Source organism: Capra hircus, assembly GCF_001704415.2.
Source record: "Capra hircus breed San Clemente chromosome X unlocalized genomic scaffold, ASM170441v1, whole genome shotgun sequence".
Lineage (NCBI taxonomy): Eukaryota > Metazoa > Chordata > Mammalia > Artiodactyla > Bovidae > Capra > Capra hircus.
In genome coordinates, this window is record NW_017189516.1 from 9119009 (window position 1) to 9134225 (window position 15217).

Genomic DNA, 15217 nt, shown 5'->3' on the forward strand with positions numbered 1-15217 from the left:
GTTCAGGGTTGGGAACTCATGTACACCTGTGGTGGATTCATGTCAATGTATGGCAAAACCAATACAGTATTATAAAGTAAAAAAATAATAAAAAAAAACTACTCAGAAATAAATGAAACACATATTAAAATAATGTTATGTTCAAGTGAGACTTATACCAAGAATGAAGCCCAACTTCTATAAAAATAAATAAATAAATAAAATAAAAATAAATAAAATTTTGTACTTTAATAATTAAAAAAATATGAAAATCAATCCTTGTAATATATTTCATTAATAGAATAAAGGGAAAAACCACAAGGTCATTTCAATATATGTGAAAAAAGCATTTGCAGAATTTGACAGAATCTAACTACTCCTTGGAAGAAAAGTTATGACCAACCTAGATAGCATATTCAAAAGCAGAGACATTACTTTGCCAACTAAGGTCTGGCTAGTCAAGGCTATGGTTTTTCCTGTGGTCATGTATGGATGTGAGAGTTGGACTGTGAAGAAGGCTGAGCACCAAAGAATTGATGCTTTTGAACTGTGGTGTTGGAGAAGACTCGAGAGTCCCTTGGACTGCAAGGAGATCCAACCAGTCCATTCTGAAGGAGATCAGCCCTGGGATTTCTTTGGAAGGAATGATGCTAAAGCTGAAACTCCAGTACTTTGGCCACCTCATGCGAAGAGTTGACTCATTGGAAAAGACTCTGATGCTGAGAGGGATTGGGGGCAGGAGGACAAGGGGACGACAGAGGATGAGATGGCTCGATGGCATCATTGACTCGATGGGTGTGAGTCTGAGTGAACTCTGGGAGTTGGTGATGGACAGGGAGGCCTAGCGTGCTGCGATTCATGGGGTCGCAAAGACTCGGACACGACTGAGCGACTGAACTGAACTGAACTGAACACCCTTCTACTGTTCTCTGGTGGTTCAGATGGTAAAGAATCCACCTGCAATATAGGAGACCTGAGTTTGATCCCTGGGTTGGGAAGATTTCCTGGAGGAGGGCATGGCCACTCACTCCAATACTCTTGCCTGGAGAATTCCATGGACAGGGGAGCCTGGCGGGCTACACAGGTTACACAGTCCATAGGATCACACGAAGTTAGACACGACTGATGTGACTAAGCAGCAGCAGCAACACCCTTCCATGATAAGACAAACATTCAGCAAAATGAAAACTACAGGGAAATTCCTCATGATGATAAAGGACGTTTATGAAAAACTACCAGCTAATACTGGTCTTCCCTATTGGCTCAGTGTTAAAGAACCTGACTGCCAATTTAGGGGATGCAGGTTTGATTCCTATGTCAGGAAGATACCCTGAGGAGGGCATTGTAATCCACTTCAGTGTTCTTGCCTGGAGAAATCCCATGGACAGAGGAGCCTGGTAAGCCATGGTCCATATGGTCTCAAAGACTTGAAAATGTCTGAATCAACTTAGCATACATGCAAATTGGAACAGGACCAATAAAGTTATCTCTATTTGCTGATGACATTTTTCTATATATAGAAAGTCCCAAGTAATCCACAAAAACTATTAGAGCTAATATATGAAGTCAGAAAATTTCAGGATACAAAATCAACACAAAAATAATTTGTATTCTCTATATCAGTAATAAATAATATGTGAACAGATTAAGAAAACAATTCCATTTACAACAGAATTAAAACTAAATATTTACCAATAAATTTAAATAAGGAAGTATAAGACTTGTACACTGAAGACTGCAACACATCGCTGAAAGAAAATTTTAAAGTCCTAAACAAGTGAAAAAAAACTATTTATCGATTTGAAGACTTATTAAAATGGAAATACTCTTAAAGAGATCTACAGAGTCAGTACAATTCTTATCAAAATATCAGTGGACTTTTTTCAGAAATGGAAAAACATCACAACATTCATGTGATTGTAAAACACTGTTAATGAATTGAATGTCACTCAATTTTATAATTTAAAATGGTTAATATATGATTTTTACCTCAATAAAATAAAAGAAACATTATAAACTTAGGAAACATCAAAATGACAACACACTTTTCATTAGAAACTAAACAAACAGAAAACTGAAGACATTATTGTTGTTGTTTTTCAGTTGCTAAGTCCTGTCCAATCCTCTGTGACCTCATGAACTGCAGCATGCCAGACTTCTCTGTCCTTCACCATCTTCTGGAGTTTGCTCAAACGTATGTCCACTGAGTCAGAGATGTTATCTAACTGTCTCATCCTCTGCTGCACCCTTCTCCTCTTGCCCTTAATTTTTCCCAGCATCAGGGTCTTTTCTGAGTTGGTTCTTTGCATCAGGTGACCAAAGTACTGGAGCTTCAGCTTTAGCATCAGTCCTTCCAATGAATATTCAAGACTGGTTTGTTATCCTTGCTGTCCAAGGGACTTTCAAGAGTCTTCTCCAGCATCACAGTTTGAAAGCATTGATTCTTCAGCACCCAAACTTCTTTATGGTCCAACTCTCACATCCATACATGACTACTGGAAACACCATAGCTTTCACTATACAGATCTTTGTCAGCAAAGTAATGTCTCTGCTTTTTAATATGCTTTCTAGGTTTGTCATAGCTTTTCTTCCAAGAAGCAAGCGTCTTTTAATTTCATGGCTGCAGCAGTCACCATCCAGAGTGATTTTGGAGCCCAAGAACATTGTCACTTTGTCCATTGCTTCCCCATCTATTTACCATGAAGTGATGGGACCGGGTGCCATGATCTTAGTTTTCTGAATGCTGAGTTTTAAGCCAACTTTTTCACTCTCCCCTTTCACTTTCATCAAGAGGCTCTTTAGTTTCTCTTCACGTTCTGGCATAAGGGTGGGTGTCATCTGCATATCTGAGGTTATTGATTTTTCTCCCTATATTTAGTTTTTACAAAACTGCCAAATAATCTTGCAAAGTGACTGTTATATTTTGTATTACCAGCAGCTATGATGGCAGCATCTGTTTCTTTTCATCACTGTCACCATTTGGTTTTATGTTTCAATTTGCAATTCCCTAATGACCTCATGGGAAATAGATGGGGAAACAGTGTCAGACTTTATTTTTTGGGCCTCCAAAATCACTGCAGATAGTGATTGTAGCCATGAAATTAAAAGACGCTTACTCCTTGGAAGAAAAGTTATGACCTATCTAGATAGCATGTTGAAAAGCAGAGACATTACTTTGCCAACAAAGTCTGTCTAGTCAAGGCTATGGTTTTTCCAGTGGTCATGTATGGATGTGAGAGTTGGACTGTGAAGAAAGCTGAGCACTGAAGAATTTATGCTCTTGAACTGTGGCATTGGAGAAGACTCTTGAGAGTCCCTTGGACTACAAGGAGATCCAACTAGTCCATTCTAAAGGAGATCAGTCCTGGAATTTTGTTGGAAGGAATGATGCTAAAGCTGAAACTCCAGTACTTTAGCCACCTCATGCGAAGAGTTGACTCATTGGAAAAGACTCTGATGCTGGGAGGGATTGGGGGCAGGAGGAGAAGGGGATGACAGAGGATGAGATGGCTGGATGGCATCACCGACTTGATGGACGTGAGTTTGAGTGAACTCTGGGAGATGGTGATGGACAGGGAGGCCTGGTGTGCTGCAGTTCATGGGATCGCAAGGAGTCGGACACGACTGAGCGACTGAACTGAACTGAACTGAACTGAATGATCTGTGATGCCGAGCATCTTCTCGTGCTTTTTTGCTGCTGTGTGTGCTCAGTTGTGTCCGATAACCCCACGGACTGCAGCCTGCCAGTCTCCTCTCTCCATGGGATTTTCCTAGGAAGAATACTGGAATGGGCTACCATTTCCTTCTCCAGGTGCTTATTTGCTATCTGTGTATATTAGATGAGGTTTCTGTTCAAATATTTTGTCCATTTTTAAGTTGGAACATTTGCTTTCTTATTGTTCCATTTCAAAAGTTCTTTGAATATTTTGGATACAAATCTCTTACCAGATATGTATTTTGCAAGTATTTTATCCTAGACTCTGGCTTGCCTTTCCATTCTCTTAACAGTGACCTTCGTAGAGGAAAAGTTTAAAATATTTTATTTTATTTGTATTTGTATTTTCCTAGCATTCAGTTCAGTTCAGTGCAGTCACTCAGTCGTGTCTGACTCTTTGTGACCCCGTGAACTGCAGCATGCCAGGCCTCCCTGTCCATCACCAGCTCCCGGAATTTACCCAAACTCACGTCCATTGAGTCAGTGATCCCATCCAACCATCTCATCCTCTGTCATCTCCTTCTCCTCCTGCCTTCAATCTTTCTCAGCATCAGGGTCTTTTCAAATGAGTCAGCTCTTTGCATCAGGTGGCTAAAATATTTGAGTTTCAGCTTCAACATCAGTCCTTCCAATGAATATTCAGGACTAATTTCCTTTAGGGTGGACTGGTTGGATCTCCTTGCAGTCCAAGGGACTCTCAAGAATCTTCTCCAACACCACAGATCAAAAGCATCGATTCTTTGGCGCTCAGCTTTCTTTATGGTCCAACTCTCACATCCATACCTGACTACTGGAAAAACCATAGCCTTGACTAGATGGACCATTGAGGTATAATTGACAAATAAAGTAGTAAACATGTAAAGTTTACAACTTGATGGTTTAATATACATAGTGAAATTACCCCAACCTAATTAATTGACTCATCCATTACCTTACATAAGTACCCTTTTTGTATGGCAAAAATGATTAAGATCTACTCTTTGAGCAAATTTCAAATGTACAATAAAATATTATTAACTATATTCACTGTGCTGTACATTATATCCCCAGAACATATTCATATTATCAGTGAAATTTTGTAGCCTTTAACCAATATTTCCCCATTTCTCCCAAGCCCCACTCCTCATTCACTACCATTCTACTTTGTTTCAATTAGCTTGTCCTTTAGAAAAAAAAGAAAGATTCCACATAAAAGTAAGATTACACATATTTGTCTTTCCCTGCTTGGCTTATTTCATTTAGCCTAGTGCCCTTCAGATTCATCAATGTTGTTTCAAATGTCAGGATTTCCTTCTTTTATGGTTCAAAAATATTCCATTGTTAGTGTGTATGTGTATGTGTGTATCACATATTCTTAATCTATTCACCCATTGACAGACATTGGTTATGCCCTGTTTGGGTTATTGAGAATGATGCTGAAATAAACAAGGGAATGTAGGTGTCTCTCAGAAACTAATTTTGTCTTTGGATTTACAGGTATATCTTGTTTTATTGCATGTCACTTTATTGCTTCAAAGATATTGTGTATTTGAGGAGAAATCAAATGGAGCAATAGGAGGATGGAAGTTCACCTCCTTCCACCCATAAATACATTTAAAATGCATGTACATGTGGAATTGTTCTCACTGAAAAGTAACATCCACTTCAAATCAGTCACCCACCAAAGGCATTGGGCACACATAGTCAGTATAGGGACATTCTCACATAAGAGCATCTGCTCAAGACCACAATAGGTAAATGTTTCACCTAAATTCATAGAGGCAGATAAAGTTCAGTAAAATGAAAAGGCAGAGGAACTACTCTCAATTGAAAGAGCAAGAGAAAAACCCTGAAAAAAATAATGAAACAGAAATATACAATTTACCTGATAAAGAACATTGATGGTAAAAATTTTAACTGAATTAGGGCAAAGAATTAATATTAATATGAACAGAAGTCACTTTAACAAGGAACTAGAAAATATTAAAGAGGCCCAACCAAAAATAGATAATTTCATATCTGAAATTTTTAAAAATGACTCTAATAGAAATAAATAGCAGACTAAGCAACATAGAAGACAGAATGTTGAAAATCACCTAATCAGAACAGCAGAAATAAAAACAAATTTTAAAATAACTAAATTAACATTAAATATAGCAGCATTCACATTATAGGGGTTCTAGAAGGAGAAGAAAGAGAAGGGGACAAAAATGTATTTGAAGAAATTATGACTGAAAATTTCCCAAACCTGAAGAAGGGAATAGATATCTAAGTACTTGAAGCACAGAAGGTCTCATACAAGATGACCCCCCCCCCAAAAAAAAAACATCAAGATACATAATAATTAAAATGGCAAAAGTTAGAGATAGATAATTTGAAAGGCAGCAAGGGAAATACCAAAAGTTATATATAAGGGAACCCCCATAAAGCTATCAGCTAATTTCTCTGCAGAAACTTTGTAGGCAAGAATGGAATGGCATGATATATAAAAAGTGCTAAATGGGAAAACCTGAAACCTAGAATACTCTACCTAGCAAGATTATAATTTAGAATACAAGAAGAGATAAAGAACTTCTCAGACAAGCAAAAACTAAAATAATTCATCAATATTTGTTTTTGGTCAGTTGCTAAGTTGTGGGTGACTCTTTGTGACCCCATGGACAGGCCAGGTTCCTCTGTCCTCCACTATCTCCCGAATTTGCTCAAATTCATGTCCATTGAGTCAGTGATGCTACCTAACCACCTCTTCTGCTGCCCCCTTCTCCCTTTGCCTTCAATCTTTCCCAACATCAGGGTCTTTTCCAATGAGTCAGCTTTTTGCATTAGATGGCCAAAGTATTTGAGCTTCAGCTTCATCAACAGTCCTTCCAATGAATATTAAGGGTTAATTTCCTTTAGGATTGACTAATTTGGGACTCTCAAAGGGACTCTCAAGGGTCTTCTGCAGCAAAGTTTACCCTAAAAGAAATGTTGAAGGATCTTCTCTAAATGGAAAAAAATAAGAATCTATAGGAAAAAGAAAATTGCACTAGGAAAGGAAGATATACAGTAAGGCTTAAAGATTGCTTAAATGAGAGAGTGTGTAGATTAAAAGAAAAAAAGTAAAAGCAACTAAAACTACAAGGAACAGTTAAAGGGTAATATAAAATATGACTTAAAAATCACAAAGTGTGGGGGAGAGGAGAAAATATAGATCTTTCAGAATGTATTTGAACTTAAATGACTGCTAGTTTAAAACAAGTAGATATGATTATAGGTCAACATATATGAACCCTATGATAACCACAAATCAAAAACAAATAATAGAACCATAAAAACCAAAAAGAAAGAAATCCAAACATAATACTACTAAAGAAAATCATCAAGCTACAATAGAAGAGACAAAAAGAAGAAAATGAACAGAAAACTGCAAAAACAACTGGAAAAAAGTAATAAAATGGTAATAAGTACATGTGGTTTGTGGTTCAGCAGCTAAGTTGTGTCCGACTCTTGCAACCCCATTGACTGTAGCCCTCCAGACTCCTTTGTCCATGGGATTCTCCAGGCAAGAACACATGAGTGAGTTGTCATTTCCTTCTCCAATGGATATTCCCAAATGAGGGATCATACCCCAGTCTCGTGCACTGGCAGGCTGATTCTTTACCGACTGAGCTATCAGGGAAGCCCTAATAAGTACATACCTATCAACAATTGCTTTAAATGTCAATGGACTAAATGCTCTGACCAAAAAACATAAAGTAGTTGACGATTAAAAAACAAGACCTTTCAATATGCTACCCACAAAAGACTCACTTCAGGCCTAAAGACATGATTGAAAAAGAAGGGATGGGAAAAGATATTCCATGCAAATGGGAATGTCAAGAAATCAGGGGTAACAATATTCATATCAGACAAAATAGACTTTAAAACAAAGGCTGCAACAGGAGACAAAGAAGGGTAATATATAATACTTCAATTTTTCAAATGTTTTTTTAAGTTGAAGATTTTGTAGCAACCCTGCACTGAGCAAGTCTACCAACACTATTTTTCCAAGAGCATTTGCTCACTTCATATCTCTGTCACATTTTTGTGATTCTTGCAACATTTCAAATGTTTTCATTTTTACTATATTGATTATGGGTGATATGTGATCAGGGACTTATAATGTTACTATTGCAAGAAGATTGATACTAGCTGAAGGCTCAGATGATGTTCTTTATATCTGTGAGTGTGTTTCCTTTTGTTGTTGCTATTATGTTCATTCTTTTATTTTCAGATTTTACACATAAGCAATAACCAAGAATTGTTTTTCTCTGTCTCACATATTTCACTACATGTCCATCTATATTGTTGCAAATGGCAAATTGTTATTCTTTTTGTGGCTGAGTAATATTCCAGTAAATATACTACATTTTCTTTATCCATTCATTTGTTGGTGGAATCTTGAGTTGCTACCATATCTTGACTGTTGCAAATAACATTACTATGAGCATTGGAGTACATGTATCTTTTCTTGAATTTGTGTTTTTGTTTTATTTGAATATATATCCAGGAATAGATATATTGCTGGATCATACAGTAGTTCTATTTTTCTGAGGATTCTGCATACTGGTTTTCATAGTTTTTGCACCAATGTACATTCCTGCCAATGCTGTACAGGGTTCCCTTTCCTCACATCCTCAGAACATTTGTTATTTGTGGTCTTTGTGATGATGGCCATTCTGAGATATGTGAGTTTAGGGTAGCTATCTTATCATGGTTTTGATTTGCATTTCTCTGATGATTAATGATGTTGAACATCTTTTCATATGCCTGTTAGCCATCTATATATCTTCTTTGGAAAAATGTGTATTTAGGTCTTCTGTGCTTTATAAATTGTCTTTGTTTAATATTGAGTTATATGAGCTGTTCCTATAGTTTGGAAATTAACACCTTATTGTTCATACCATTTGTAAATATTTTTCTACCATTACATAGGTTGTCTTCATTTTGTTAATGGTCTCATTTGCTGTGCAGAAGCTTTTAAGTTTAATTAGGTTCTTTTAAAAATGTTTTCTTTTGTTTCCTTTGCCTTAGGAGGCATATCAAAGGGATATTTCTATGACATGTCAAAGATTGTTCTGCCAATGTCCTCTTCTAGGAGTTTCATGGTTTATTGAAATTTGGGGCTTCAATCCATTTTTGTATATGACATGAGTGTGTGTGTGTGTGTGTGTGTGTGTGAGCGTGCCCTCAGTCATGTCTGACTGTGCAACCTTTTAGACTGTAGCCCACCAGGCTCCTCTATCCATAGGATTTTTCAGGCAAGAATAGCTGGATTGGGTTGCCAATCCCTTCTCCAGGGGATCTTCCCAACCTAAGGATTGAACCCATGTCTTCTACATTTCCTGCATTGGCAGGTGGATTCTTTACCATTGAACCATTGGGGAAGCTCTTTCTCCTAGGAAAAAGAGTCCTAATTTATTCTTTTACTTGTACCTGTTCAGTTTTTCCAGCACTTCTTATTGAAGAACTGCCTTTTCCTCATTGTACGTTCTTACCTCCTTTGTTGTAGATTAATTGATTATATATTCATGAGTTTATTTCTGACCTTACTGCTCCATCAATAGATGAGTCAGTTTTTGTACTGGTACCATGCTGTTTTGATTACCATAGCTTTGTATTCTAGTCTGAGGCCAGAGTTAAATTTCAGCTTAGTTTTTTTTTTAATTGAGGTTGGTTTGGCTATTCAATATTTTTGGGTTACACAGACATTTTAGGGTTGTTTATTTCTGTAAAAAATATTATGGGTATTTTCATATGAACTGCATTAAATCTGTAGATTTCTTTGACCATTGTAACAATATTAATTCTTCCAATCCATGAACAAGTTATATAAGTCAATTAAATATCTCCACATGTCAGCAAATATTCAGCTACAAGTGTGTTCCCTGTAAAGTATCTGGGGAAACCCCAGAAAAATATAAGCATAATGAAGGGACTAAGCTTAAGAAATTATAGCTCATTTATAATATAGAATATAAACTGAAACAAAATTAGAAAATATTGAATAATTTGGAAATATATTATGAAAGACCAATTATAGTGAAATTATCCCATAGTGAAACAATACATATTACATTTTGAAGGTGCTATTTATTTATGTACATGTTTCATGTGGTTCAAAGTTTTTCTTTGTGTCAAGTGGTAGAATTAGGAATGATTTTTACTTTTTCTTATCAATTAAACAAGGCTTCTATTATGTTTTATTTTTTGACTTAGCCAACGATTATTGAGAATCTTTTATGCACTAGGTTCATGAAAAGTTCTGGGAATGCAAGACATGGACACTGTTAAAATCTGTCTGCTTGTTAATCTCTCAGAAAGCAGAGATTTAGTGAGAATCAAATATTAAAATATGATTATTCTCATATATAAATTATTTATAATATAGTATATTTGGGCTTAAACCTCAACCAGTGCATTCATTGAATACCCAATGAGAGAGAGAATTTAAACTGAAGTCACAAAGTTTGCTCCCAGATGACCCAAGTGAATTCTGTTATCAACTTAGAATTATTAATAATTTTGTATTCTCTTTTAAATTTTATTTTTAATTGGAAGATAATTCTTTACAATATTGTGTTAGTTTCTGCTGTACAACAACATGAATCAGTCATAAGTATACATATACCCCCTCCCTCTAGAGCCTTCCTCCCACTCCTCATCCCACCCCTCTATGTTGTCACACAGTACCAAGCTGAGTTCCCTCTATTATACAGCAACTTCCCACATGTCTATTTTACACATGGTAGTGTATATGTCAGTACTACACTCCCAATTCATTGCACCCTCCCCTTACACTCCTGTGTCCACATATGTGTCCCTATTCCTGCCCTGCAAATAGGTTCACCAGTGGCCATTATCAAAAACTCTACAAATAAATGCTGGAGAGGATGTGGAGAAAAGGGAACTCTCTTGCGCTGCTGGTGGGAATGTAAATTGATATAACCACTATGGAGATTCCTTAAAAAAGTAAGAATAAAAATACCACATGAACCAGCAGTGCCACTAATGAGCCATCACTCTAAGAATACTATAATTCAAAAAAACACATGTTCTCTGATATTCATTGCAGCACTATTTATAGTATGCAGGACATGGAAGCAACCTAGATGTCCATCAATAGATGAATGGATAAAGAAGTTGTGGTACATATATACAATGGACTATTACTCAGCCATAAAAAGGAACGAATTTGAGTCCATTTTAGTGAGGTGTATGAAACTAGAGCCTGTTATACAGAGTTAAGTAAGTCAGAAAGAGGAAAACAAATACTGTATATTAACACATACATACAGAATCTAAAAAATGATGCTGTTATCTGTATAAAAATAAATGTTTAAAAAAAAAAAAACTACAGCTACCCTGATAAAATATTGGAAGAGTACAGAAATGATTGTAATAGCAAGTCCAGAAAATTGTCCAGATTTCCAGGCCCCCTCACAATGTTGTACTTGATGAGGGTAAAATGATAACTATATTTGTGAATAGCCACTTAATAATGACCCCCCAAAAAATATTTCAAAACTTGAACACTTCAATTCTTCTCTTGACAATGTTTGTTCAGGAAAAAAAATCTAAAATGTAACCAAGTTTTGTGCACTATGCTCTAAGCAACTTGGATTTGAATAAGAAAACAAAAAACAAAGAAGCCATCCAGATGTTCAGTGATGACGAACTAGTGAAAACAAATATGCCCATATCTATATCTACATATGGATACAGATGTATACACCTATCTGTTCCTTTATCTATCCCATTCCCTGGAATACTAAACAGCCATGGAAACTATTTTAGAAGAATATTTAATGACATGAAAAGAAGTTCAATAATATCTATCTATACATCTATATCTATCTATATATTTATTGTGAAAAAGCAGATAATGAAACAGTATATACATTACAATTCACATATATATCACAGGAAAAATACTGGGCAGGTGTAGATGAATGATTCAGGGAGGTATGGGTGATCATTAAGATTGATTACTTGTGACATTAATTTTCTTCTGTTGACTTGTCTGCTTTGTGATTTTTTCTTCATACAATGAAGCTGGATTATTTTTCTGAGAATGGGGAAAAGGGCAGGAAGTGGGCTCAGGGGAAGGAGGTGATAAACAGTATTTAAATTCAGCAAAACAACTAAGGACAGAAAAATACCATTTGCAGCCCATCAAGCTGGCCAAGACACACGCACACGCATGCAGCGTGCACGCGCACACACAGCCCCCCTCCCCCCCCACACACCAATTACAGTGACCAGGAGACTATGTAGGGGAAATGGGCATACTGTTTTTACTAGTTGAGGTGGCTGGCATGAATGTAAATTGGTACAATGCTTATGAAGGGGCCATTGGGCAACACAAAGGAACAGTCTTTAAAATGTCCACATGTGGATCCTGCAAGTCCACAATTAAGAACATCCTGTACGCTAGCAAAGATTTGGCTTGACAAGGAAGAATTCACTCATCAGAGTATACACAGTGCTGGGTTTAAACACAGGGAAAGAACTAGGCACCACCTGAATGTCCAACAATGTGGCAATGATTACAGAAATGTTAGGGTCCATAGATACACTCTGCAGGCACAGAAGATGACCTTTCTCAAGCCTGTTGAATATCATGGAAAGAAGTTCAATGGGTTGACGTTTGTTTGGTTTTAGTTTTTGAAAAAGCAGGTTAAGAAACACCACATACATGAACCATTCTATAACACTGTGTTAAAAGGGAAGGTGGGGTGGAGGAGAGGAAGGGTGAGCGAGAGAGAGAGAGAGAGAGAGAGAGAGAGAGAGAGAGAGAGAGAGAGAGAGAGAAAGGAAATGAGAGCCTTGAAAACAGCACACCAAAATGGTAAAAGTGGTTGTCTCCGGGTAGTAGGGTCATGGGGAGCAATTACTCTCTTGTTTTCCCTCATGTGATTTCCTTTTCCTTCCTGATGTTTCTACCATGATATTGCATCACCTGTGCAATAAACAAAGAGAGAAAGTGCTTTTTAAACCAAACCACAAGGAGAAGAGGCAGCCTTAACTATCAAGTGGCACAGATTAGCAAGATTATTCACAACACCCAACGTGGGTGTGGCAGGAGGGGAGGAAAGGGAAGGGGGAAGTAGAGAGAGAGAGAGAGGGAAGGGGTGAAAGAGAGACCTGCACTCCCAATACAATACACTGCTGGTGGGTTGGGGGGAATGGGATGGGTGGGGGGTTTGTAAACCGGGTGGGAGCCAAGGTTTGGCTCTGCTGGCTGGCTCGCTCCTGGGATGTTTTCATCGCAAGGTGGCCTCCTCATCGGTGTCTTCCTCAAAATCCTTGACGTCAGCACTGGTGGACTGCCTGGCCCAGGCTCCCCTTTCGGCCTCTCGTTCTTTATGCGACTTGAATCTCCCAACGAAAATTTTGCGGTAGTTCAGGAACATGCCATTCATCGCATCTATGGCCCGCTCGGCGGACTCCTGCTTCTGGAAGTGCACGAACCCATAGCCCTTGGGCCCCTTTTCGTCGCAGGCCACTTTGCAGGACAGGATGTTACCGAACGCAGAGAAGATGTTGTACAGAGCCTTGTTGTCGATGGTCTTGCCCAGGTTCTTGATGAAGACGTTGCCCACTCCGCTCTTGCGGAGCGAGGGGTCCCGCTGGGACCACATGATGCGCACCGGCCTGCCCTTGATGACATCAAAGTTCAGGGTCTCCAGGGCCCGCTTGGCGTCCACCGGTTGCTGGTAGTTGACATACGCATAGCCCAGCGAGCGGCGGGTGATCTTGTCCCTGCAAAGGCGGATGGAGAGGATGGGCCCGGCCGGGCTGAACTTCTCGTACAGCATTGCCTCCGTCACCTCAGGGTGCAGGTCGCCCACGTACAGCGAGGCCATAGGAAAGTCCGGGTTCCCCTCGGAGCCCCCGCCGCTTTCCGCATCTGCATCCGCGGCGGCAGCAGCCGCCGCCGCCGCGGCCGCTACCGCTGCCTCCACCTCCGCAGCGGCATCCGCATCCGCCTCCCCCAGGGCGGGCGCCGCAGCCTCCGCTACGGCGGCGGCGGCTTCGGCCTCGCTGGCCTCCACCACCGCCACGGCCGCCGCCGCCAGTGCAGCCTCCGCCTCCTCCTCCGCCAGGGCTGCCACCGCCTCCCCCAGGGTGGCCTCCGCCACTGCCTCCTCTACTGAGGCCTCGGCCTCCACCTCTGCTTCCGCCTCCGCCACGGAGGCCTCTGCCACCGCCTCTGCCACGGTCGCCGCCGCAGCCTCCGCCGCCGCCGCAGCCGCAGCCGCCGCCGCCACTGTCGCCGCTGTCGCCACGGTCGCCGGTGCCGCCGGGCCGCTGCCGCGACCTTCCTTCCCGCGAGCCTGGAGGGTGGAGGGGGAGGAAGGTGAGAGGGTGGAGAGGGCAAGAAGGCAGGTGGGCGCCGGAACCCGGGCTGGGGGCGCAAGCTGGGGCGGAGGACCCCGGGCCAGCCGATCCAGCGAGTCCCAGTCACCTGGGATGGCTAGCGCTGCCAGGAGCGCGCCGGTGCGAGTCACCGCAGCCCGCAGCCCGCAGCCCGCTGCTGCCGCCGCCGCTCGGTCGTGGGTTAGCGTGCGGGGCGCCGGCGGGCGGCGTGTGGTGGGGGGCGGGGGGTGTTGGCGTCTGTGGTCCGGGCAGCTGGGAAGGCTTCTGTCTCTTTGGTTCCCCCTGTGGCTGCTGCGGGGCTTCGGGGCAGCGGGCGGTGGGAGGGGGCGGGAGCTTGGTGTTGGCGGGAAGAAGTGTGGGTTCTCAGCCTCTCGATCAACTGGATGTGTAAGAAGAGGAAGATGGGGAAAGGGTTCCATGTGGACCAAGGAAATCTGACATAGATTTAGGGAGTTTTGTTTTATCCTTCCTCTCCCATAGAACATTTAAATGATTAAATCAAGCACCTTGCAAGAGAAGGTGGGCGGCATTGAGAAAACATTTGCCTGGCCTAAACAAAGCGAAGCAAAAATGGTTTTCTCGCGTTTAGGGGTTGGGTCTTCCCCACCTCAACGCACACACACTCCCAAACATTACCACCACCAAGGCAACAACTCCTACTCTGAATTGGAGCTGGGGCTAATGGGACACTCTCCCCCTCCAGCCCTGCAGCCCGCTGACCCATTTTTTTTATCAGAGATTCTTCCCCCTTTTCCAGCTCATTCCTTCCTCTACAACACTTGCGGAAGAAATAAAGAACACAAGAACACGTACTCATTTATTCATAATGCCATGCCACAAATATGTATGGAGCCTAGAGATATACAGGAGTCTGAAGCCAGAGGAGATGGACCGGTTTTGAGATCGACCTTGGGAGCAGACAGTGTGGGCTGGAAACCCTGTCCCTGCTCCAGATTATGGGAGACCTAAGGACCTGGGGGTTCCTCAGCCCCCAACTCCTCCCACCCACTCAGCCTCAATTCATGCAGCCTGGAAGCAGGGGAGAAATCAAGAGTAATCTGTTCTTAGTGCCATCCTCCATGATAAGTGAGGAAAGTCAAATCAAGAGCCGGAAACAGGACCTGGTCCAGAGCCAGGCAA

At 40.8% G+C, this 15217-nt stretch overlaps 1 protein-coding gene across 1 annotated transcript; it reads right to left on the bottom strand.

The window, feature by feature from the left end:
- Nucleotides 1-11020: 11020 nt before the first annotated feature.
- Nucleotides 11021-14284, bottom strand: LOC108633285 (polyadenylate-binding protein 1-like 2). Its single transcript, XM_018044052.1, has one exon. The coding sequence runs from the start codon at nucleotides 13561-13563 to the stop codon at nucleotides 12961-12963; it is 603 nt and encodes a 200-aa protein (XP_017899541.1). The 5' UTR covers nucleotides 13564-14284; the 3' UTR covers nucleotides 11021-12960.
- Between the last annotated feature and the right edge of the window lie 933 nt (nucleotides 14285-15217).

Coding starts and splice junctions, on each gene's coding strand:
- LOC108633285 (XM_018044052.1), bottom strand. CDS start 13,563: ATGGCCTCGCTGTACGTGGGCGACCTGCACCCTGAGGTGACGGAGGCA.